Source organism: Platichthys flesus, chromosome 13 (assembly GCF_949316205.1).
Source record: "Platichthys flesus chromosome 13, fPlaFle2.1, whole genome shotgun sequence".
In the NCBI taxonomy this organism is placed as follows: domain Eukaryota; kingdom Metazoa; phylum Chordata; class Actinopteri; order Pleuronectiformes; family Pleuronectidae; genus Platichthys; species Platichthys flesus.
Window position 1 is genome coordinate 20,390,249 of NC_084957.1, and position 26,030 is coordinate 20,416,278.

The window sequence follows — 26,030 nt, forward strand, 5'->3', positions numbered from 1 at the left end:
TACCTGTTTTAAGTGGGAGCACAGCAGAGTAGAAATCACTTCACCTTGTTAATTATTTATTTAATATTGTTACATAACTTCTGGGCATATAAAGATTAACAGTTTTAAGTGTGGTAAATAAAGTCGAAATCAAAAGCGATGAAAAACAACCCAAATGACCCTGTAAGGGTTAAAAACAAGTGAGATTCTGCTGATCCTTCTCATTAGATTTTCCTCTGGATTTATGTGCTGAGTCTTGAAGGGCGCCCTCTGCTGTCTGTAGCTCCACGCTCTGACACAGAGATGATGGAGGGCTGTATTTCTAGCTCTGTTAGCAGAACAATCGGTAGACAAAAGAGGTTTTACTTTTTACCACGGGAACATCCTGTTGTTTTAATTGTACAAAGGTTTAGGTACTTTGGTTTAAAATGGAAATATATCTTACATTTCATTCCTTATGGTCTTAAATCAAACTTGTTGGAACCCTGACAGCTGCAGACTTGCCACTCCTCGTGAATGTTCTGAGATCACAACAGGACCGTTAACTATCCCCCCGAAACACTGAAACCTATGACTTTTCAACGAACACATCAAATTCTCAAATTTTTCAGAAAACAGATTAGCGAACAGGGCAGTTAGGAGGAGTAACGGCAAGTATATTTTACCATGAAGTTCCTTAAGTTATGATTCCCATTTTGTTCTCCTCATGGTTTTACCCTCCGTGGTTGTTTTTGCCTTTTTCCCTCCGTATTTTTGATATTACTTTCTGACTGAATGCCCATTGTATTTGCATGTACCACGAGATACCTCAGTTTGCTGACTTGTTTGACCACATTGTGTTGTTTACATTTGTCTGTCTTCTGATGCTATAAGTATATTGTTGATCTTTCAAGTTGACATTCAGAGCTGTGATGTTCTGTCACCACTGAATCATGTTGTCTCTCTCTCTGTAGAGCCAGTCGAGTAACAACCTGCAGAAACACAAATCTTCCTCCTCCTTCACTCCGTTTATCGACCCACGCCTCCTCCAAGTCTCTACATCCGCTGGCAGTGCCCTCAACAATGTCGGTATGTCCCTTCCATCGACTGTAGATAAAAAATGGACATGGAGTATGGGCTTGGTAGGTGAATCCAATGAGGTGGTGTCCTCAACCTCTATTATCCCGAAAGGACCAGCAGAGGGCGACTGCACTTACTGTTTCTATAGAAGTCTGAAAATATTACTCCACTTCTCACTTGATTTATAACGTCTATAAATATTTTACAGAAAGGTTAAGTCTCAATCTCTAGTTTCAAGTCTTTCATTTAGTAAATTATGATCAATAGAGTCAATTAGACATTAAAGCAGTTTACACATTGGGGCATGGATACCATGTGATTGACAGCTAGTGCCGTCCATTCGGTGCAGTTTCCAAGAAATTCCTGGATCTGCCTTCTGATTAAGATTTGCATACAAATTTACCCCTCCACCGAATTACATGGAAATAGGTTTAGTAGTTTGTAAACCTGCTAACCAACAAACGCAGAGGAAAATACAACCTCCTTTTGCTGAGGTAAGAGGTTCCTCTGGAGGAAACGGCTGTAAAGATCCTGTGTGTGTAGAACAGCAGCGATTAGCTCAGACTCACTGAGCTGCACAGTTTACAAAGCAAGCGTTCTCATGACGGCTCTCCTCCTGTTCCTCTCATGCCTCAGGGGATTGTCCAGCCATATGCTGAGTCATCACAGCACCTAGCGCAGCTGGCGACCCGCCACTGGGTCAGTGCAGTGCAGCTTGTTTTATTTCCCACTTTACAAAGAACAAAGCTTCATCTGAGTCGCTGTGTTGCCCTGTGATGAGGACGACAACCACCACTGTAACAGGAAGTGAAGTTTGACGAACAACATTTTGTCTTGTTTTGAGGATATTGGAGTAGTTGCTGATATCATGCTCTTTCCCTGACACATTTTAAAACTATATTATGAAAACCAGTCCTGTTCTCATGATTAACAAATCAAAATGAAGGTGCCCCACCAATCTTTCTAATGCTGGACCATTTGGCTGACACCCCACCCTGCCTGGTAAACTCTACATCCTACACCGTCCTACCTAAGCCCTTCCCCTTGACCTTCTAGGTTACGCTAATGACGCCCGGCTGGCAGAGGCACTGCGTGCTGACCCATCACGGAAGGGCTCCGTGGTCAACGTGAACCCGGTCAACACTCGGCCTCAGAGCGACACGCCAGAGATCCGCAAATACAAGAAGAGGTTCAACTCCGAGATCCTGTGTGCTGCGCTCTGGGGTAAGAACAGCGAGACACATTCACTTTGGCAGATTTACAGTTTATTAGCGATATGACCATCATCACGTGATAAAACATCTCAACATGATTATTTTTAGTATGCATAGCTTAACATGGGACTGAGTCAGAGCTGTGGCAGGACGCAAGCAATTTCCAAAAAGTTCTTACATAATTCCTCCAGCCTTACATAGCTCTAGCAGTTTAGGTCCCATTTGAACTAAGATTCAGGGAGATAATGATATTATGCATATTTGTATGTTTTGAAAATATAGTGATGGACTTCTGGTTGACCAAAAGTAGGGCTGGGGCACTACATCTACGTAATCAACGTCAACAATTACCTTGACTCAAAGGTTTATCTGTCTTTACGGTAGTAAATCCTAATAACGCTCGGTCGAGTTCACTTCTCTCACTGAACCATAGACTGTATATAAAATAACGGCACAAAAGACAGAGGGAACAAAGATAAAGCTGTTTAGTTTTAATTGTTTGTTGAGATTGTAAATATGTTAAATGTAGTTATATATTAAGAAAAAGAAGAAATGGGTAAACTCAAACTACATCTTTTATAACATTTTTGATTGACTGCTAAACTTGATTTCCTCCAGAAAATTTCATAAATTGTGCTTCTTTTTTTTTGTTGGACAGCTTAATGTAGATTGATATAGTCATTTTAATTGAATGGAACAAGCTCTTGCGCTCATTTTATTTTGGAGAGGTATGGAACTGCAAAAGGCTGGTTAGCAGTTCAGACTGGGCCATTTTTTGTTGTGGAAAAATGCCCTACAGTGCAGTAGTTTTTTTTATTTAATTTTATACAAAATAATCTTTTTATGAATCGATAGGTGTAGCCCTAACTAAAAGTGATACTACTACACTGACTGTGACATTTAGGCCACTTGTCACGATTCTAATGATATTCGTTTACAACTTTAAATGTTTGTTTTTTTTAGATTTGAATGTTGAGTGCATCATTCAAGTTAAATTTTTGCACATCTGCATTTCCTTATATACCCATTCAAGTGGTTAAAGAAATTTAAAATACTATATGTCAAAAAATGGCAGCTGTTACAGTCTCAACCACCTGGTGGCAGCAAGACACTAACGAATCTTTACTGAGATCACGACTAGACTGCAGAGTGGTGTTTCCTGCTGTATTAAGTTTTCTTGATGTTTTCTTAAATGTGTGTGTTTGTAGGAGTGAACCTATTGGTCGGAACAGAGAGCGGTCTGATGCTGTTGGATCGAAGCGGTCAGGGGAAGGTTTACCCTCTTATCAGCCGACGGCGCTTCCAGCAGATGGACGTCCTGGAGGGACTAAACGTTCTGGTCACTATATCAGGTATGTACAGACACACACACACACACTGGAATGCTCACACATTTAAAGATGGTTTGATTGCACTAAGTTACACTTCAGGATTGATCAAGGAGACACAATAAAACGTGCCACCACATCGAGTTGTAACCATACAGACACAATAATCATGCAAAAACAAAAACCCACTTGGCATACACAAGTAGAAAGTGTTTGAGAACTTGCTATGTCTGGCTTGTGCACATGTGCACACACACATACAGTGGTGTATAAAGTACTTGAAAGCCATACTTGAGTAAAAGTACAGATATCTTACCTGAAAGTGACTCCGTTCAAATTAAAAGTCACCCATCAGAAAATGAGTAAAAGTCTTAAAGTAGCTCATATTAAATTTACTTAAGTATCAAAAGTATCTGGTGTTGAAATACACTTAAGTATCATAGGGATAAGAAACAAGTTCTAGGCACACATAATAGGATAGTTTCTCGTTTGTTAACAACCTGCAGAGTGCTATTCAGAGAAGAAAAAATCACTGGACACAGTCTAGTTTTGGAGCCAAATTTCAGACAGAATAATACAAACTGAACTGAACCGAGGACCTGGATCATTCTAAAGGGAATAAATGGATGGGGAATGTGCTGGCGTTGATAAAGTCCCTGCACTTTGTACACACATCGCTACTTCCCATTGGATGGTTTAGTGAGGTCCTCGGATCGGCTCTGCCAGAGTCGGTCACGGCCCTGGCTGAGCGCCGAGAAGAGAATCAAACTTGACTCTCTAGACTAGGAAGTTAAACTGGTAAAAAAGTTTCTGAAGGTGAACCTGCAGTACAGCCTGCTCTACACCGGTCGACCAAGGCAGCCCGACCAGCTCTGCACATCTCCCGGCAGGGGGCACGCGAGTGAGCGAGAGAGGCGCGAGTTGCGCCAACCCCGCTGCTCTGGTGACCAGACAGTTTTGAGAATATTAAGAAGTCGAAAGTTCAGAAATTTGTGTCAGGAAAATAAATACTCAAGTAAAGTACAGATATGTGAAAAAGTACAGTAACAAAGTATTTCTACTTCGTTACTTCCCACCACTGCACACACACATACAAACATATATGAATGAAAACCTATCCAAACCCTACTTATTCTGATCGAACTTCTGCATCTATGTTGCTTGAATATTTGCATCGCCACACACAGCTCTGAGTCCCACAACTTCTCAGATTGAAAGCACATCCTCCTTCTTACTTCTCCTCTTTCTCAATTTCACACGGACGCAGTGCAGTCAGAAGTGTCACAACAAATATTTGCTGGCCTAACGGATGTTGCGTAAATCTCTGCCTGCAGAGAGCGCGTCATGTGTGTGTACAATATGTAGCGCTGACACGCACTCAAGCTTTTTTCATGACGGACGGAAATACCGCAGGGAAACATGCGTCCATTTGTTTTCATTAACAACTTACAAAATATGCGTCATCGAAAAAGTTGTATCAAAAATTCCTAAGAAAAAAATATATCTTGAAAAGCAGAAATGACTGACAATGTGACAAATTTACAAAATATCAGCCTATGATGGAGGTGCTCTTTTATCATTCTGTCATCATGACTATTGCAGTAATTTTGAAAGTCGTTGACGGGAAGAACGAAACAACGTGAGATTCATAGTTAACTAGAATGTTCCTCGGTAGAGCCGATACCACCGCCAAAACCCAAAGTCGTCTTCAATTCAATTAAGCTCAACCAAATTTCACAAGCTCATAGATATCCATCCTCTGAATACACCTTGATTTTTTTCCTCAAGATCCATGAATTATTCCCCAATGTTTAAGAAAGTAAGGAAAATTTGCTGTATCCACCCCCTGCCCCTGATCCGCACCAGACATGTTAAGGGTTCTTCCTTGGCCCATGCTGCATTTCATGGAAATATGTTTTTTTTTGTGTAATCTGGGATGACAAGCAAACCAACCAACAGACAGGGGTTGAAAATATAACCTCCTTTGCAGAGGTAACAAAAAGCAGATTCCTCAGTATTTATGAACATATTTTGACCTTTCTCGATCGATTGCAGGTAAGAAGAACAAGCTCCGGGTTTACTACCTGTCCTGGCTGAGGAACAAGATCCTACACAACGACCCCGAGGTGGAGAAGAAACAGGGTTGGACCACTGTCGGAGACCTGGAGGGCTGCGTCCACTACAACGTCGGTAGGTCATGTTGACACGGTGAAATGGTAACAGAGACCAATGTTTGCGATGACTTTTAGTAAATCATAATATGGCTTCCCTGTCCCGTCAGGGTCTAAGGTCCTGGTAACAATCGTCTTGGGCGATCTGATCACATGTGTACAACGTTAGGTTCGACTCTTCATACCTGGAACTCAAATTAATCCAAAATGTGGCTCCTGTGATCTCTTATGATCAGATTTGACTTCCCTGCACATTCATCATTTGTGGTCGCGAAGAGCAAATGCTGTCAATGTGCTATGAATGATTTTACCAATTTAAGAAAAATTATATTATTGTGGCTGCCACAACCAAATTAAGGTACAGACACTTAGAAGTGTTAAAATACATATATGATTCATTGTCAATTTATCCTGGTTGAATTCTGTCTTGAAACTTTTATCGGCTCTCATCCCTCCTTTTTTCTTTCTTTCTGTTGCTACCTGTTAAATAAAGGTACAAAAATTCCCAACAAGTAAAGTGTTGACGTTAAACAACTAGAGATGGTTAAGTTCATTGTGTAGAAAAGTGTTGTGTTTGGGTTATTATTGGTAAGGATCTGTGTGGTTACGATTAAGCATCTTTCACGTGTATGTGTACTTACCATTTCATAACGAATCTTTCTAATTATGTGTTTAGTAAATATAAGCTTTTACGTTTCACAATCAATGTTATCTATTCAACAACCAACCCTGATTTGTCCTCTTTTCCCATTTAAAAAAGCCCCCAGCTGCATCTGGACTCAAACAGAAGAGCTAATATTTACAAACTTCACAAACTCACTTTAAGTGTATTTGTACACAAGCATGTCGCTGATAAAAGCTGGAAGGAAAGCCCCTAGTTAAGTAACACTGCAGCAGGGAAATCCAAGTGGAAATGTCCTGTCTAAAACTCAGAATGTCCTCTGTGATGGTAGTACACCTGAGCCAAGACGGACATTTCCTGTTGGAAACCCCTCTAGACTGACCACAGCGGTCAGTCATCACATCCATTTCCTGGCGAGGAATTTTACTCACGTGTGTCTGAATTGGCGAGAAACCAAGTTTCAGCCGATGATTCAAGCTCTCTTGTGCAGAAGTTTGTTTGAGGAAGTGTAATGTAGAGACCTTTTCAAAACTAAGATACATAAATAGAATTTAAAATCTTTTGATTGAACCCCTTTTAAAAATTTTAAATCCTAATTAAATAATTTCATACTGTAGAAGAAATTATTGCCATGCACAAGAAAGTTAAGATCAGATCATATGATATGGGAGTTACGGCTATTTACTAAAATTCAGTTTGACTGGCAATTTCTTTAATTTTCCATAAACCAAATTCGGCGGCATTAACAAAACTAATCATACATAAGGTCAAATAAACATGCGTTTACAATGATTTGACTGCTTTTAAAGGGAAAGTCAAATCAAGTCAATAGAGGAGCCTGATTGGTGCTTTGTCCGACCAAGAAATATTGTCAAACAGTAGCTGTGTTTCTAACATCATCTGATGATGTGACACGAATGATGACAGGAGAAGTTTAAACTGATGGAGGATAAATAATCAAAGTTTTATTTAGCTGATGATGCTGGTTTCTCCTCCTGATGCTGATAATTTGCGATCATGTCCTCATGTTTTATTGTTGTTTTCTGTTCTCCAGTGAAATATGAGCGGATCAAGTTCTTGGTTCTGGCTCTGAAGAACTCCGTGGAGGTCTACGCCTGGGCACCTAAACCCTACCACAAGTTCATGGCCTTCAAGGTGAGAGCATGTACAGCGATTAGCTTAGCTTGATAGCATCTGTTTATTTAACAATTGTTTTTATAAGAAGCAAAATACATATATGTTCCAAGCCTATTCTATAATGTTGATCTGTCTTGTATATTCATACACTTGATTTTATGTAGAGCACGACAATCCCTCTCGATTGGCTATCAGGAGCCTGTCATACACATACATCTGTGTTTACATTTACCAATATGCTTCGATGTGAGAACATTTCTCAGAATAAACAATGTAGAAATATGTGAAGAAAGATTTATTTTTGTCATTCAAGTTATTTATATAAAGTTGTACTTGTATTTTCTTTTAATGTATTTAAAATAAAATTTATGGTTGCGCTGTAAAATACATAACATCAGTTACATTTCAGTCCGTGTTTGATTAATGTCATCAGTCATAAATGTGTCAGCATCGTTCCCCAGAAATCCAAATCCGCCTGGCTCAAATTGTTTGCCTTCACATATATTTATGGCAGTATTCTTACTCATAATGCATGCAGATGCCCATGTTTGAATTAAATCAAAGATGAACCTTCTAGAGTTGGTTGTTTTAACTACAAATTCATTGAAAACTGTTTGTTCTGCTCTCTGTTAATATTGATCATCTCTACCTTGGTAAATACTGATGTCTGCTGCTGCTGAATGACTGAACAAGGCAGAGAAATATAACCCAACTTGTTTTTCTGACCTTTGTCCTTCAGTCCTTTGGAGACTTGGTGCACAAACCTCTGCTGGTCGATCTGACCGTGGAGGAGGGTCAGAGGCTAAAGGTCATTTACGGTTCCTCTAACGGATTCCACGCTGTGGATGTGGACTCTGGGGCTGTCTATGACATCTACCTACCCACACACGTAAGAACATACAATAATAATATCTAACTTAAAGATTTTCTAAAGCCTTAAAGGGTATGTATCTGGGTTGTTGACAAAAAATGTAGCTACAGTTGCAATCAGAAATATTCCACCCCCCCCCAAAGAATTTAAGGATTTATCAATTAAAGTATTTTCAAAGAGCAAGATTCTGCTTCGATGAATTCTTCATGAGTTGAGTGATACATAAATCCAACTCAGAAAATGCATGACGTAGTATATCTGTGTAAAAGTATATTTAATTAAGATAGCAATGTCACAATTATTAAACCCCTTATATAATATTGTTTTTAAAGCTGTCTGACAGTTTGTATGGCCTAAAGTGGAGTTGAAACATAATTAAGCCTTCGGGAACCATATAATGATCCTTCATTGGCTTCAGCTGTGATGCATATATAAACCCCACCCATGAAGGTAATCAAGGTGATTTGCAATTATGGGAAAGACAAAGGAGCTTCCACAAAAGCTGAGCGAGGTGATTATTTCATCAAACCTGAAGGGCCTTGGGTATAAGAAGATTTCCCCAAAAAATTATATTCCAAGAGACACCATTATAAGGAAGTTTAAAACTTATGGGGCAGCTATAAACCTGCCTGGCCATGGAAGAAAGCCCAACATTTCATCAAGGGCCCTCATCAACTTAGTCAGAACAACTAAGAGAAACCCCTTTGTGACTGCAAGACACCTACAGGATGACCTGATGAAGGCTGATACAAGTGCTTCAGTGGCAACTATAAGACGTGCACTGAATAAACAAGGACTTCATGGTCGCACTCCAAGACGCACTCAGCTCTTGACCACAAAGAACATCAAAAGTCGACTAGTTTATGCCAGGAGGAATTTGGATAAGACTACAGAGTTTTGGGTGACAGTTCTATTGACTGATGAGAACAAACTGAATTGTTTGGACATTTGGACCAGCGGTATGTCTGGCTTGTGAAAGGCAAGGCTTATGACCATAAGAATACCATCCCAAAGGTCAAACCTGATGGTGACTCATTGATGATGTTGGGCGGTTTTTCTGCGGCAGGAGCTGGCAATCTTGATTGTGTACCTGGCATCAGGAATTCCCTGAAAAACCAGGACATTTTAAAGAGGAATTTGATGCCTTCTGTTACAAATTAAATCTTGGTGATCATTTGACTTTCCAGCAACACAATTATCCAAAGCCAGATTTAAATCCGATTTGAAAATCTTTGGTGGGATTTAAATAAGGAAGGTACAGCACGGAAGCCATCAAACATCACTGAGCTAGAGGCGTTTGCACGTGAACAATGGGCAAAGATGACGATCGAGAGGTGTAACAAGCTTGTCAACACTTAATGAAAATATTTGTTAAAAGTTATAAAAGCTAAAGGATGCGCCACAAACTACTGAAGCTGGGGGATGAATAATACTGAACATGCACATGTATTAAAAGAGTTACATTTTTCATTTAAACTTCCAAGTTAAGTCAACCTCTGTTGTCGAACTATCTCAAATATGTATAAATAAATATTTGTTATTGTTTAATTAGGCTTTTTGTAATTTATTGTCATCATCTTTCATCCACATCACTATAATGTCTTTTGAGGTGAGGGGGTTGAATATTTCTGAATGCAACTGTATCTTACTATTCTATGATTGACTGTTCTCTTGTTCCTTACAATTCAATACTGTGATGGATTTGTGTTTCCATGCAGATCCAAACCCATATCCAGTCTCACGCCATCATCATCTTGCCCAACACTGACGGCATCGAGCTGCTGGTGTGCTACGAGGACGAGGGCGTTTACGTGAACACCTACGGGCGCATCACCAAGGACGTGGTGCTGCAGTGGGGGGAGATGCCCACCTCAGTGGGTGAGTCTCAGTGGGAAAAGTCACACAAACACACATTGTGGAAGTTTTTCTGTGTACGTTTCTGTTGTACCTTTTTACTGAACCACCTGCTAAAATGAAATTTCAAATTGTGTAGGATTTCTTCCTGAACTGCTCGGTCAATCAAAATTAGCGCAAAATTACATCTTGGCTCCGGCAAGACCTCTAGAAAAAAGTGTTGTTTCTCTCATTCAAATTTTATATTCAAGATTTTCATAATATGTTGTTGTTGTCTGTGAATCACGCGAATCAAACATGGTTGCATACAAAGAAATAAAGTAGATTCTTGATATTTTACTGTTCAACCATAAACTTTATTTAAAATCCCTATAAATGAACATGAAAAACAAATTCAAGCAGTAGAGCCTGAATTAAGAAAATAACCTTTTTTTTTTACATAATATAAAAGTTTTCTGTGCCACAGATATTTATATAGCTTCATATCGTCCCATATGAATGGCCAACTGATACATTTTTTCTTCCCTATGTCATTTTGTCAACCCAACAATCCTTAACTTTTCTGAAAAGTAACTGGTACCGCCTCGTCCACACTCCAACTTTACCAAAAATCTACCAAATCGAATATAGTGATATGAGCCAGACTGTTTGCTGTCTGCATTCATGCATTTATAAAAATGCCTCTCAGATTTTCTGAAATACCATTACATTTATTAACGTAAGTATCTCTCTGCAGCATACATCCGTTCCAATCAGATCATGGGTTGGGGGGAGAAGGCCATAGAGATCCGCTCGGTGGAGACTGGCCACCTGGATGGTGTCTTCATGCACAAGAGAGCCCAGAGACTCAAGTTCCTCTGTGAAAGAAATGACAAGGTGAGACAATATGTACACATCCATCTACTGCTCGTTGCTAAAGGCCACGAGGGGCTGGAGCTTTAGAATCTGATCTGTGAGCTGGAATGAGTTTCAGAATCAATAACATTATCTGAGCAGATAAGTCTCTTTCCTGTTCAACTCAGTATTGGGGCCACCTAAAGGGAAAAAGGTCCTAATATTACTAGATTAAAGAACGGAAGAGATTTTTAGGAAATAAACTGCAATGAGAACTCAATGGAATTTCCCACCTGTGGATCCAAAATCTTGAACTAATCTGATTGCTTCTGGAGGAACTACAAAATGTCTTTGAATATCACAGAGTATAACCAGCAATAACCTCACAGCCGACCAATACCAAACATTTACTCCTTAACAAGCAGCTATTTCCTCTGTCTACAGAATAGAGTTAAAGTTTACTAGTGATAATAACTATGTTTTCATTCTCTTGGGTTTACATTTTCTTTCTCGTAATATAAAACATATTCTTTGTTCTCGATTGTGTGTAAGGTTTAAACAGAGATTATTTTTGTTGGTCATTGATGCCTGACTCCAACTATCTCTTCAGGGCATTTGTGAGGATACAGAGGAGCCTGTTCTCCTCCCCCTCTGCAAATTAATCTGGATTAGGTTATAGATTTGAAGCTAAAGCCACAGTTTGCTGCCCTGAGGTGTTTCTAAAGTCACTTTCTGTCTGCTCAGCTGTCTCGGCTGCGGAAGTAACTTCACTCGTCTCTAGTTCCTCTTCTCATCTAAAATTTGTCTGCCCTTTTCTGGCCGAACTGAAAAGATGTAGATTTCTTCTCCTCTCACTGTGGTTACTCAGCAGTGCTTGTTTGAGTTTTTTTCTCCAAGTTTTTTAATGCTCCAACTTCGCCAAGTAGTCCGCTATTCATATCAATATCCATGTTTGTCATTTTCACTCAATGTAAAAAGAAATCTCGTAAAAAGGGTCCCTTTGCATGAACGGTAGTGAACTATACAGGCTTTGAATTGTATTTTTATTTTCTCATCAATTAGTTGACCAACACATTTCGGTGCCATGGTCGGAGGCATTATCTATTCGGGTTGTCTGACCTTTCTGTCCAATGGTTGTGAAAACGTTATCTCAAGAACGTCATGGAGGAATTCCTAAAAATTTGCAACCCTGGACTTGAAAATGAAGTGTTAAGATTTAGAAGGTCTAGGCGGCGGATAACTCAACTGGTAGACTTTCGATTTCGACCGTTGCTCATTTATCCATGTCCTCCCCCACTCTCTCTCTATTCCCCCTTTCACAGCCTACTCTGTCCTACCCATTAAAGGATATAGATTCACAGATTAATTGATTAGGTCTGGTCGAAGATCAAGTTCATGGTGGTAGCCTCACAAAATCATGATTTCTCAAGTCTGCCTTTAGAGAATTTCTTAGAATTTTACAACCTGCACTGGTTGTCAGAGTTAAACAACCACAGGGCTTTATCTATACTATTTATATTTCCTTATGTTGAAAATCAACATGCGCCTGAAAACAAGTGAATGGAGCTTATGATCATATCCAGTGATTGAACATCTGTCTCCTTCAGGTGTTCTTCGCCTCCGTTCGGTCTGGAGGCTCCAGCCAGGTCTACTTCATGACTCTGGGCCGAAGCAACCTGCTCAGCTGGTAGAGGTCCACACCTGCCCTCCTCCTCCTTCTCCTCATCTTCCTCGATGTCCTCCACCCTCGCTAACACTGGATCTCAGAACCCTACGTCGATGTCTCGTCAGCCCTCAGACAACCAAAAGAGAACAACAATCAACCTTTGTTGGAGCGGTCAACTGCGACCGCTCCATCTTCTCTCTGGAGTCCAGTCTCCGGGGGCGACCGGCCACACAGCGACAGCCGGTCCCACCTTCATCATGCCCGGAAATTAACTGAAGTGATGGCTTGTGTATAAGATTAAAATCAGTGACTAATTAATACATGAAAGGAAGTAGAAATAACTTAAATGTGAATTAAAGACGAGTGGGCAATCGCAAATGGGATAGATTTTGTACGTCTGCATCGTTTCCTGTACACCTTGGCTCAGTAAGCTTGAGGTATTCTACAACTACTAGTACTGCTACCACTATTATTACTACTACTGCTACTTCCGTCTGCAGGTCTGCCTCTTGTAAGGGAGTCACCCCTCTGCCCCCTGTTTTTGCCCTCCGCCTTTTCTCGTGAGCATTTCACAGGGATGGCGGGGTCAGAGTCTGTTGTACTAATGCTACAGTGGTGTGTGTAAATGTACTTCTGTTTGGTCCTATTGCTGCTGACGTGCTGGTTAGAGTTCCAGACTGTCAGCCAGGGGTCGGAAACTGTAAGACGCTGGAGCTGGTGGGACATCACGGTGAGATGGCAGGAGCCGGATATCCAAGGTTTTACCATAAGTCGGGATTCAGTCGGAGGGGTTGTGTGTGTGTCATTGAAGTGTTGTGTTGATCGGATGGATGCTTTAAAGAAAAAATAGAGGGGTGGTGATGAGAGAAAGAAAGAGACGTTGAAGCAGGTGGATTTCAGAATAGTATTTTTTGAATTGTAACTATTATTATTCCTTGAAGATTAGTGTAACTATGTGGAGTTAAACATGTCTTTTACCTTGTTTTTTTAAGATTCACACACATCCACCCATAGTCCACACGGTTAGGTTGCTTTTACTCCGAACCTACAGGAGTGCGAGGTGCGTTTGACTAAGAAGAAAGTCATGTGGGTGTGGTCCAAAAGAAGGTTAAATAAAATAAAAAGGTGTCTATGTACAAAAGTTAATTTAATCTTCCAGATAGTCAGTGGTCATGTTTTTCTCCCCAGTTGAACATGGCCACCAAAACTCAACGCGGGTAGGGTGGTCACCTGTAGTCTCTCAGCTTGAGAAACTTGAACTGCTGTGAATATAGTTGAATATAAAATGGAGGGGGAAAAAAGATAATGGAGTGAAAAGTAGAACCGAAGGTTCAGTATATGTGTGAGTGCGGTCGGAGAGTTCGGTGTCATCGGCATATTGGTTTATCTTAGCCGAGAGGTGAATCTGTGGTCATACAGCAGCAGAGTTTTTATCTCTGGGAGGTGGTTCTTCCATTTCTTTTTCCAAATCATTTTTCATTTGTATCATTTTGTGTGAATGCAATGCACTAAGTGTCAAGAATGTAGAAAGACATATTACTGTGTGGTGGTCCAAGGCATGAGATGATGTAATTTTTTTTGCTTTGTATCTTGTCACAAGTGATCGATACTAGATGTTGAACTTTGAGTTAAGACGACAGGAAGCTGCAGCAGCCGAGCCTCTTCGTCAGGTGTAGATATTAACGTGGGGGGGGGGGGGGGTGGAGTGGGGTCGGGGGCGATTCTGTATTTGTTTTGCGACCTTTCCCACAGCTGTTATAGTGCGTGCGTGAGCTTTGATCTGAGGAGGGTGCTCTGCGAGTCCACTCTTTGCCATCAAGTGAGGACATAAATCTTTCCCATGCAAAATGGAGCAGAAAAACTCAGCTGTTTTTGAAGAAAATCAAGACAGAATCCAAATTTCCTTTTCATCGGTAAGGAGACGTTTTTCTAGATTTTAGTCCTCCCCTCACATCCTGCTCCAGCTGTTATATCAGGTCGTCTGTATATGTGAAAGACTTAGCAGCAATCTGCAGCATGGATCTCCTCTAGGCTGGGCTGGAGTTTCCTCTGTTACCATGATACTCCGAAAGATTGCACATCATTCACTGAGAAAAAAATACAGGGGCAAGGGAGAGCTGAATTTGTGCTCTAACCTCATGTCAAACACATCAGGTCACAAACAAGTTTACCATGGTTGTCCCCTGACGACAACAATTAACACACAATGCTCCCTCCCCTTGTACAGAGAAGCTGTGTGGACCCCAGTGCTGTGTCGTCTGAGGTCTGTGTGTGCAGTAGTACCTGTGTCTCTTATTGCATCAAGGCCTTGATGAGTGGCTCTAGTGACTTCATGAAATAAAAAAATGTGGTAATTATTTGTATTCTTAATGGGCTCAAGTTTTAGGTCTACATCTGATGAGAAAATGCAATCAATCGCCAAATTTTCATTGGAAAAAGTGCCATGAGGGCAGCACTTCAAAACATATAAACATATTATTCTAAAAACCACTACTTTGAAATGTTGTTTTTTTTTTCCAAACAAAAAAAAAATCCACTTGAAGCATTGTGAATTTTAAGTTTTAGAGCTAGCGGAGAGGCTTAACTATAGTTTCTGTTGTTTCTGTAAGTCTACGTATGCGACTGCGACTGCGTTGGTTTAATATTATTCCGCTCACCTTAGGTGGAGAATATGTTTACAGGAGCAATGTTTTGTTACACTAATGTGCATCACAGTATTTATGTTTAAATCACATGCGTCTTGGTTCTTCTTTGTTTCTGAGCCCTTTATTTTTGGATAATTTTGTCATGTGCCCCACCCCACTGAATCACCTACATACAAAACAATAAAGAACACGCGTGTTGTTCATTTCAGGTATTCACATAGCGCTGCTTCGACGTGGAACCATTGCAGTAATGTTTCCTGCTGGCTTGGACGTGAGGCGACATATTTTTTCCTCTGCTGTTTCTGCCATGCTACTCTAACTTATGTCCTCTGTGTGTATGACAGGAAGTCATGTATTTTCCTGAAGGCTTTTTTTCTTTGAATAAACTTTAAAAGTAATTTTAAAAGATAAGTTTGTCTTATGTCTGTGGCAAGCCTCTGCTGCCTTTTTGTTTTACAAACACACACACATAAAAAACATGTAACACATACTTTAACATTTCTAACACGTTGGATCTATTTCAACATGTTTCTTTGCAGATTGCAACTTTCATATTTCCAAGAAAAGGCCATTTTATAGTTTAGTTTATTTAACTCTGATGAACCGTGATGAAGGCTTATGTCCTTCATCACGGTTCATCAGAGTTAAATAAAACTGAAATTATTCGTTGTGAACCATTCATGTTGTTTAATTCCATTCACACGAAGAATTGCTCCAAAGGAAACAGTATGTGTGCTGTAATATTTGACTTCCTGTTTGTCCTGTAGGGCTGATTTCAGAATGTGTTTGTCTGAACTCTCCTGAAAAGAGAAGTGATTTTTCTGGTTTTTGTTTCAAACATACATTTCTTGACACTGAGACATTGAGAAACAATTCTCCTTCATGCAGTTTGGTGGAAACAATACTTTCATCACTTCTGCATGAAAAGCTCTCCACAAAGTGACTTTTCACAACTTTACATTTATGGAAGATTATCACTGAAAATAAAATGAAATGTTTAGACTTATATTTGTAATTCATAATATGTATAGAAGGGGTTTTATGTCATAAGTTTTGACTTAGGTGCCATTTGTTTATTTGATCTTTAGACAAATGAAATATACGATGTTAAGCCTCAATAATTGTTGATGCTTTATTGTAAGTGGGAGTTTTCCATCGGTGAACTTTACAAAATGAAATTCTGACTAAAACCGTGTCTTCTATGAAGTGAAAGATATGATTGAAAAGCCATTATTGCAACCATCGTCTCAAATTTGCAACTTTTGACTCATGCCATTCAGAAAAAGTTAATATCGTTCTGAATTGTTTATGTCCCATTTCTATTTGGTCAAGGTGTGACTTCGATAATTAGGTCATTATTTTATTTTCACTCACTTTAATGTTAAAATAACTGAAATGACTTGACGCATCATCTTTGTCATACTTCAATCCTTATGCATCTCATTGTGAAATATTAAGACATTCAAGATGCTAACATAACTTAATCAGAATATTAAGAAAAATCAGGTTTTGGTTAAATTCTTGCTGCAGCAGTATGATCATGCAGAGGGACAGGAAGTTAAATTCCTCAGCTCCAGGGTGTTTCTAAGAGCATGAGGCGATTTGGAGAATTCCCAAGACACGCAACAGGTCCCTCTTTCTCAACGGTCGGGTTTAATGAACAGTTTGTTCTGTGTCAGTCACCTTTAACCCTGCACGGCTTAAATATAAATGCATTATCCTGCATGTGAAAGGCCTGTTTTTGTTTACTTGTAGCACACCCCATACCAAAAATACAATAATAAACAGGTTAATTCCAATTAATGATTAACGTTAATTGTAATAATTTATTTTTTACTTTGTTTTGAGAAAATGTAATTTCCATCAAAATGGGTGAGGTTCACATGATAGGAAAACACTCCTTTGATCTGGGACCAAAAGTTAAACAAATTATTTTGGTTGTTCTTGTTCAAAAAGAGAAGAAATAAAAAGTCTTTTCATAGTCAACACTGCGCCTAATGGCTACAGATAAGTAGCCCCAGTAAAGGATTCAATTGATTAACTAGGTAATTGTTATTATTGATCCCAAATACTTTCTTCCAGAAACAAGGGATTCTTATGCAAGAGGCCCTTCTGCTCCTGTTGATGTGAAAAAATACGAGGCTCAATGAAAAAGAATGAAAGGAATATTTGACATAATTGACGCTGAAGCAGATTCTGCCTGAGGAAGGCCGACACTGAACCATCCCTGTGTACACAAATCTTTTAAAAAAACGCCTTTGTTGTAAATGTGTGAGTCACTGTTCTGTCACTACTTTTTTAAACTACAGTATCTACCACTGTGCATTCTCATGTGAGTGACTCAGTTTGACATATTTATCCTCACTGGGCTTGGTCCAATATGATCTCACAGGTGACTCGAGGATTCTGCCGTGATGCAAGCTGTTTGGAGGCAAGGCTGTCATGGAAACAAACCCATAACCGAAATAGTAATTATCTGATTCAGAAACAGATGGAGTTGATAATAAATGTAATACCGATCTCCTTCCACTATAAACTTTAACCTTTTATTGTGCAAACTTTTTTGGGGGGCTCTGATCCTACTGAGTATTTTAATAAACTCTGGTTGAAAACTTGAAAACGAGTGCCAGAGCTCAAACTTTCAAATGTCTGGATCTGGAAGCAGAGATTCACTGTGTTGCATCACCTGAAAGTTGACTGGACTGGTTTCTATCTCACTGCAGTATCGAACGCCACCTGATGAATTTGCGCACATGCACGTCCTGGCCTTTCAAGAAAGATTAGGGAGTGTCAAACGTTTCATTATTGTATGGTTCGCGTGTAATTACTAATCATGATGTATTAATGCTGAAGAAACAACACAAAAGCTGTCATCGTGTCCCTGAGCTGTGAGACTGCTCCATATTCACCACAACCCATGGCTGAACAATAGTAGAGAAATAGTACAATAGTAATAAATAGATTTAACAGAAATATCAGAGATGAATATCTTCAAACTCTGCAAAGCTACATGAACTGTGAGAATTTTTTTGGACTGATTATATGTATGTGTGTGTATGTGTGTGTGTGTGTGTGTTGTGTTGCGTGTGCGTGTGTCTGTGTGTGTCAGTGTGTTTGTGTGGTCTTGTGCTAAAACAAACATGGAGATGACCACCACTGATGCAAGAGTCTGGTGATGTAAGAGAAACAGCAGCAACTGATGTAAATACAACCCTAAGGGAGTACCTGTAGATGGCAACAACTGCAGATTTGTGTAGCGTGTGTGTGTGTGCGTGTGTGTGTGTTTGTGTGTGTGTGTCAGCAGACATCAGTGGTGAGCTGTACAGGACACTGCGTTACATTGGGAAACCTGTGAAATTTCCATCTGAGAGGGGTGGGAACCTTGAAAAGGGAGCGCAGGTTCCCCCTGAGGCAACAGGAGACGACCACATGCAGCTCCACTCCACGCTCTAATCACATCTGCCTGACCTCCCACTGCCTGGGCCGCTCGCTATACACTGTGAGTACACTGTACCATACTGTAGGCAACATTGGTGTACATGTTTATGTATATGTATATGTATATGTATATGTTTATGTATATGTATATGTATATGTATATGGAAATGGACATGTATATGGAAATGGTAAAATATATGTGCAAAAATATGTTTATCTATCTGTGTACATATACATTATATATATGCAAACATATACATCACACTATACATATTTACATACAATTACATATCACATCATAACATTTTTTGTTTTTACTCCTTATATTTTCTGGACTGTATATATTTATCTGCAGTTCATTTACAAAACATTGAGATTCATTCGATAATATTAATATGATCCATGTCATAGCTTTTCACAAAGTGATTTAAGTTTATGCACACACACAAACACACACACACACACACACACACACACACACACACACACACACACACGATACCTAATCCATTATTACTCATGTGTGGATATTAATTTACAGCAATAGCACTCCCTCTGATTTTATGAATAGAATTGCCCTCTGACGACACACTGAGACAAAGCTTTTATTGGGGAATTCTTCACTCGTGCGTTTGTGTCTTTCTGTCTGTGTGTGTGTGTGTGTCAGCTGATCCTGCAATAATAGGCAAGGAAACAGAAGCGGAAGTGAAAATTGGCCTGTTTCCATGGAAATTATGATTTAAGTCTGTGGCAGAAATTCTCTGCAAGGACATGAGAGTTCCCTAAAGAAACTCAACTAAAACTCAGAACAGAATAGAATCCAATACAATAAACAGAGTAGAAATTACATTTGTGTGATAGAATCTAATGCTCATAAATAGAAAATATATAGTTAATTTTAATATTATCTCCACACACAGAGGCCCGACATCTTTTGTTATCTATTAAATTAAGTTATTTTAATAATAAACAGTATTATATAAGTATATACTACTACTACTACTAAAACTACTAATAATAATAATACAAATAATAATAATAATAACAATAATAATTATAATAACAACAATAAACTGCCTTTATATAGCACTTTTTAGAAACAGAGTTTACCAATAACTATATAGTTTATCATAATTTACCAATACTATACAATACTAAGTTGAGAATCCTTTTTGGATTACATGTAATTCTAATTACATTTTGCTGACCTCTGATGGAAGTGGCCTTTAACCGTTTAATGTGACTCACTATATCCATAGCTGTTTGTAATCCACTGTGGTTAAATTTAGTGTTTGAGAGTCAGATGACAACTTCCGTGATGTCACAATTTATACGTGTTACAAAGAGTCAGAACAAAGATAAACGTCAAGGAAACTTTTAACTGTTCGAGGTAACAACATCAACAAAATCCCAGATTTGAGTTTTTCAAACTGTATTGTATTAAAACCCACTTATCTGTTCACGGAGACGTTTCAGTAATCAGACATCACCTCACATTCTTGTGGTTGCGTCTTTTCTTCCAGTTTTCTGTGCTCATCATGGTCCTCTGGGCTCTGATGTTTGCTTTGGTCATCGGGGAATATGTGTCTGGAAAACCTTGGTTACCGCCTCTGACCATGAATGGTGAGAATACTGTTAATGTAATACAATAATGTATATGATAACTTGTTCACAGTGAAAGTCAGTGTCACATGACAATGTGAGGGGTCTTTGTGTGGCATTCAGAAAAAAACCTGAACAAATTTAAACTCTGTGCTTTTAAATAGAATCTCAGGCTCCATTCACTATATTTTTATGAGATAAGTCTTTGTATTAGAGCCTGATCGATAAATTGACTGCAGATAATATCAGCTGATATGAGTCTTTCATTGGCATAGTTTATCTTCTTAATGTATGCTCCATATATTTGGTTCTATTTTATTTTTATTTATCGTTATTTATAATCAATAAATAATATGTTACACTCTAACCATAAACTTTTTAGTTAATAACTAAAAATTCAAACAAAACACAAATCGAACAGAATATATAGAACTCAAACTATGAAAACAAATCTTACGGATAGGTACAGACAAAGAAAACTCAACCAACAGGAGGCCTTTTCAAATCTACACATTACAGCGTTCTGGACCCCTAACACCACATACGCTTTTTTTTATTTATTTGTCTTTTACAACCCGCTATTTTTTACTTTTACCTGTTTGGAGCAAATTAGTTTTGCAAGCCATTGTTAGTTTTATTTTCTCTTGGTTTTTGAGAGCCGTTTTCTTTCAGTCTGATAAATAAGACCCCATCTGCTTAATTTTTATTTTTCTATATCCTCCCTGGACCAAGTGTCCAAGAATCCTAAAGGTGAGACACCTTAAAGACCAGTACATAAGAAAGACTTATGCTTTTCTTCCAGCTTGAGTTAAAGCTCCATGTCGAATCGTCCTGGTGAAGACAGCAATGGCATTACATCTCATCAGGCTACTGTTGTTATTTCAGAACCAGACTTGTCAATATTTTAGGAATTAACCAATATCAACTTGATCTTTTATCATAACAATCTGTTATTCTATCTGCTATAATAAAGTTGTTTGTTTCCCCAGCAGACGGCTGCTACTTGGTGACTTCAGAGGTGAACGTATTCAGGGTGGAGGGTGAACCTGTCATCATCTCCTTCCCGATCTTCAAGAGCGTCCTCAGAGCCCTAAACATCGCCCCCCCAAAAGCAAGGTTCCTCATCACCAAGGACAATGAGACAGGAGGCTTGGCCTATGACAGTAACGGGCGTGTCCAGCAGCGTGAGAAGCAGCTGTGGCTCCTCCCAGCTCAGGCTTCAGACTCAGGGGAATATATCTGCACTTACAGGTGAAGAGCATTTTCCACTGTACTGGCATTTTTGTATGTGCTCGACTCAACAGTGTTTGGAAATGGTGCGTAAGCATGCAGTATATGTACTATCGATTTAAAGGCCTACAGTCGTTTATGTAATTTCTCTTGAAGTTTAACATATAAACTCTTTCGAAACTACAGATATTTTATATATATTTAAAACATTTGTTTACTACTTTTTATAACTGAATGCTGATACAGTATATTACAGACAGAAATGTCCCTTTTTTTTCCCCCTGTTAATTATTTGGAAGGCCGTGCCTTTCTCTTGTCTCAATCCAGAGAAAAGTTAGAGACTAGTAGAGTAGGTTAGTAGACTAAGAACAAATATATTAGCAGAATCATATTAAAGAAACTTGACAGACACATGCAAAGTTTCACGGTGAAAAGTGAACGAGAATTTTTCTAAATCAGGAGCCACAATTTACACATTTCGAGGCCAGTTATATGTCCAACATCCACAAACAGTTCCTGATTCAGTAATGTGAATATTTAAGTATTTTTCTTTTAGCTCCATCGCTTTGAGCAATACCCAACATTATTGAATATATTTTTTAAATTTTTTATTGTTCAAAGACATTGTGTTATTTAATAAAACTCTTCACACAAATAACACTAACAGGACAGGGTGGCCAATCATATTTCAGCTGGGATAGGTGCCCCCCCGGCCCCCTGCCCCTGGACCCTCCCCTGCTACAACTCCTTGATACCTGCAGCTTTAAATTGTTCTCCTCACTTTTGTCCCCCAGGAATGACACCTACTGTATTACTGGGAGTATCATGCTAGAAGTGTTCGAGTCCAGCTCTGTGGATATGGAGAAAGTGTCTTATCAGATTTCAGCCATGGTGGGAGAGAGGCTGACATTCAGATGCCCGTCGCTGAGTGACTTCAACAGTACAGACAGACTGATTGAGTGGTACAAGGTGAGAGGACAAATACTTATTAACAACAATGAAATAATAGTAATAATTGTAATAATAATAATAATAATTTATCAAACAGTTAAATGACTAGTTGATAAATTACTGAGACTTAATTGGTTAAATTATTTTAATTTAAAAAAAACATTGTAAATGTATAATATTTGGACTGGTTCAAGTATGACTGGGCAATATGACTCAAAATGATATCACATTAAAAAATGTCGTCAATTAAATTAAATAATTTGATAAATAATAGTAAAGCATACCATAGATTTATAATGATGCCTGTAGTCGGACACTAAGAAGAGAGGAGTTATTTCTGGTATATGCCAATCAAGGCCTACAGAAGTCATATAGAAGTTATTAAACTGTCAAGGTGCTTGTTAACACAAACTCATCTACCAGTGGAGAACACCAAACATCTTCATATCTTATACTTTCAAAAAGACAGTTGCTTCAAAAGGCCCGAGAACACATTAAACCCTCAACTGTTTCACTACTGGTGCCTTGCTCTTTCCCTGTGAGTGACGTGTCCTGTGACCTGGGATTTTCTAACAGGAAAACAGCTCCACTGCTTTTCAGTCCGGCAGAGCGGGCTCCCTCCGCCGGGACAGTGCTAACCTGAGGATCCCTGCAGTGAGCTGCTCACATGCAGGCGTGTACACCTGTCAGCTCCGAGTGCTCATCGACCAGCAGCAGTACAAAGTCAGCCGGGTCATCCTGCTCAGTGTGGAAGGTAGGGGATGTCACAACATTCACAACTTGTCTAAAACATTTCTACTGCAGATTAGAAATAAACCTATAAATGAGCATTGGCATCATTGAACAATATGCATTATTGATATCAAGTGTAGCCGTGCGTATTTGCATGCAGCTCCTTATGAAGGCCACTGCTGCAGACAAAAAAAAGTTGCAGCCACATGTTCTGCAAATAAGTGCCCAATCCTATTTTCTAACTGTGTACTACATTTACATCAAGAAAGTTATTTGCTCCTATGTTTATATATATATACATTTATTAATGATGCCAGTTTACATTTTCAAACTTCAGCATACATGAGGTGAGATAAAATAATCCTTTATTTGTCCAACTCTATGTTTGCTGTGTTAAAGGATGAAAAACACAGAAAACACAGATAAATTAGTTTATGTTGTAAATAAGGAAAAATGCAATAGAGGATTTATGTTTATGATGTATAAGGAGCTTTACAAAGTATTATATACAATATATATATACAATGTGAGTGGAACATATATAGTGTAAAACAAGATTCCTCATGTAACATATAGAAATTTGTAACTTTGCGAAAAGAAAATGAGTTGCACAAACCAATAAACCTGAGTGAGCTCTATTAGTGTAATGAGTAGCATGCTCTGTCCTCCAGTGGCCTAAAGGGTGCAACACACTAACGTACCACAAAACTCAAACTCACACTAGATCCAATAACTCTACAAGCACAGCATAATTTATTATCATGACTAATTCTAGATTTGTGTGTCTGTGGGATTTTGTGGGTGCCAGGACTAGAACCACAGATCACTACCACTGCACCTGACGTCTCTGTGACTTCTGACCCTGGGAGAAACAGCAGCAGCTACAGCACTGATCAAGGTGAGTTTTAATGAGCTTTTATTTTGGTTGGGAACAATTAAATCAATGCTACTGCTCCCAGATTATTGATGTCCTCTTTTTGAACTTCCATCCTGATGTTTGAATGTGTCTTTATGTTTTAGCCTCACCACCTGTGATTGTTTCGCCGTTGAACGGGAGTATTTTTGAAAGTCCACATGGTGAGAAATGTTTAATGTTCAAAATGCATAAAATCAGTTTCAACAAAGTCTTACACATCAACTCACCTCTGACCTCCTTCAGGTTCAGGACTGGAGCTGTCCTGCAAAGTGCTCACCAGATGTCACCAGGCAGATTCCACTGAGGTCAAATGGCTCATCAATGGCCAATCAGTGGAGTCATCGTACCTGGATGGGCGGGCGCTGCAGGGGGGAAGAAGGTCAGTGTTTGGTGGTGTTGACTGCTTTTTAATAATGACTTGCATGGTGCTGCTGCAGCCATGATACTTAATTTTTTTTTTTATTCTTTGCATGATTTATGCGTCGACTAATTTGTGCCACGAACAACACAATAAACATATTTCTTATTTAACTAAGTTTGATTTAATTTACTAATATTCCCAGAATAAATTCCAAAAAAACAGTTTATACAAAACACAAATAGTCAAACACTCTTCGAACTGACATTAAATGTACACTTGCTGTATTAAGGAAACATGTTGTTTTTTGTTTGTTTGTGTGCACTGATTTTCCACGAATTGTGTTTTTTTTAAACATTTTATATATATATATATATATATACAATATGTTAAAAAATATATATATAAAAATATATATAGTTTTATATATATATATACTCTCTTCTGTCTCAATGTCTCCAGGGTAACCAAGGTGACAGAAGGCTGCCAGATTGAGTTGAGGCTCGCTGTTGTGGCGGTAACGGAAGAAGATGTCGGGACGGAGCTGAAGTGTGTCACTCAGAACCAAGCAGGAAGACAGGAAGTAGTGGCCCAGCTTCATCTGGAGGGTAAGTTGTGTCCTGTACTTTACTGTACTGTATATAAATACCCTGCTGTACATCATTTACCTTCTTCTCCCTCTTTGCAGACTCCACATTCACATGGCTGGTGGTCGCTGCAGTGGCTGTGTCCTGCTTCCTCTGTGTGGTTTCTGTTTTCCTTTACGTCCTCTTCAAACCCAATAGGAAAAGGAAACTGGATTACTTTCTGGCTCGACAGAACAGCACCTTCTAACTCCACAAACATCTCTTTGTATGCTACATAGACTAAGTCTGTCATGCATTTGGGTTCATGTGAAGTTAAGCATTTTTTTACCGACTCTCTTTCTCACAGGGATTTAATGTTTTCAAATCAGAAGCTTTATTCAGTGACTACAAGCTTTCCTCTATTTCTCCATCCTCATCTGAGGACTTAGAGACACTTTATGTTCTTGTGTGGCAGGTACATGCATTTGGTTGCCGGTGCAAGTTTTCTGTCGTGCATCTATCTTGTTGGTGCGATAGGTCAATCTTGGTGGAAAGAAAACAGAATAATAGGCAGATATTCTGATATGTGGACAAATTCTGTGAGGGCTGCAACATATGCATGTACATGTTAATGACATTGAAGCTAAAGTGACTTTATTTGTTTATTTTGTGATTTTAACACTCCGACAGGATTACACATTCAGGGCAACTTTGTTAGACACTCGCACAGACTGTAAATAAAAATAGACAATGTGTCTCTAATTTGTGTATGTTGAGTTTTCTCTTCCTCACACTGTACAAAAGTGAAGCCAACACATCCTGAACAGGGACACTGTCATCTCACAGTGGTGATAAAA

General features: G+C 39.0%; 2 protein-coding genes across 9 annotated transcripts in view; both read left to right on the forward strand.

The window, feature by feature from the left end:
* LOC133967561 (mitogen-activated protein kinase kinase kinase kinase 4-like) overlaps positions 1-15,791 on the forward strand; it is an 86,187-nt gene extending 70,396 nt beyond the window's left edge. For all 7 annotated transcript variants that reach the window (XM_062403091.1, XM_062403094.1, XM_062403092.1 and 4 more), the window contains 9 exons: positions 933-1,047; positions 2,095-2,262; positions 3,461-3,604; positions 5,636-5,770; positions 7,428-7,528; positions 8,250-8,399; positions 10,100-10,259; positions 10,972-11,111; positions 12,677-15,791. In XM_062403091.1, coding sequence (XP_062259075.1) covers positions 933-1,047; positions 2,095-2,262; positions 3,461-3,604; positions 5,636-5,770; positions 7,428-7,528; positions 8,250-8,399; positions 10,100-10,259; positions 10,972-11,111; positions 12,677-12,760 — 1,197 coding nt within the window. In that variant the 3' untranslated portion in view covers positions 12,761-15,791. The remainder of the gene's footprint in view (positions 1-932; positions 1,048-2,094; positions 2,263-3,460; positions 3,605-5,635; positions 5,771-7,427; positions 7,529-8,249; positions 8,400-10,099; positions 10,260-10,971; positions 11,112-12,676) is intronic.
* Positions 15,792-18,712: 2,921 nt separating this feature from the next.
* On the forward strand, positions 18,713-25,935 carry LOC133967689 (interleukin-1 receptor type 2). Of its 2 annotated transcripts, none has more exons than XM_062403297.1 (10): positions 18,713-18,879; positions 20,342-20,441; positions 21,410-21,671; positions 22,445-22,619; positions 23,178-23,355; positions 24,142-24,231; positions 24,354-24,410; positions 24,493-24,628; positions 25,070-25,215; positions 25,296-25,935. In XM_062403297.1, exons 2-10 carry the CDS (start codon positions 20,357-20,359, stop codon positions 25,439-25,441), a joined length of 1,275 nt encoding a protein of 424 aa, XP_062259281.1. In that variant the 5' UTR covers positions 18,713-18,879; positions 20,342-20,356; the 3' UTR covers positions 25,442-25,935. The 2 variants fall into 2 exon arrangements, with proteins under 2 accessions (XP_062259281.1, XP_062259282.1); XM_062403298.1 differs by having other exon boundaries at positions 21,413-21,671.
* Positions 25,936-26,030: the final 95 nt, after the last annotated feature.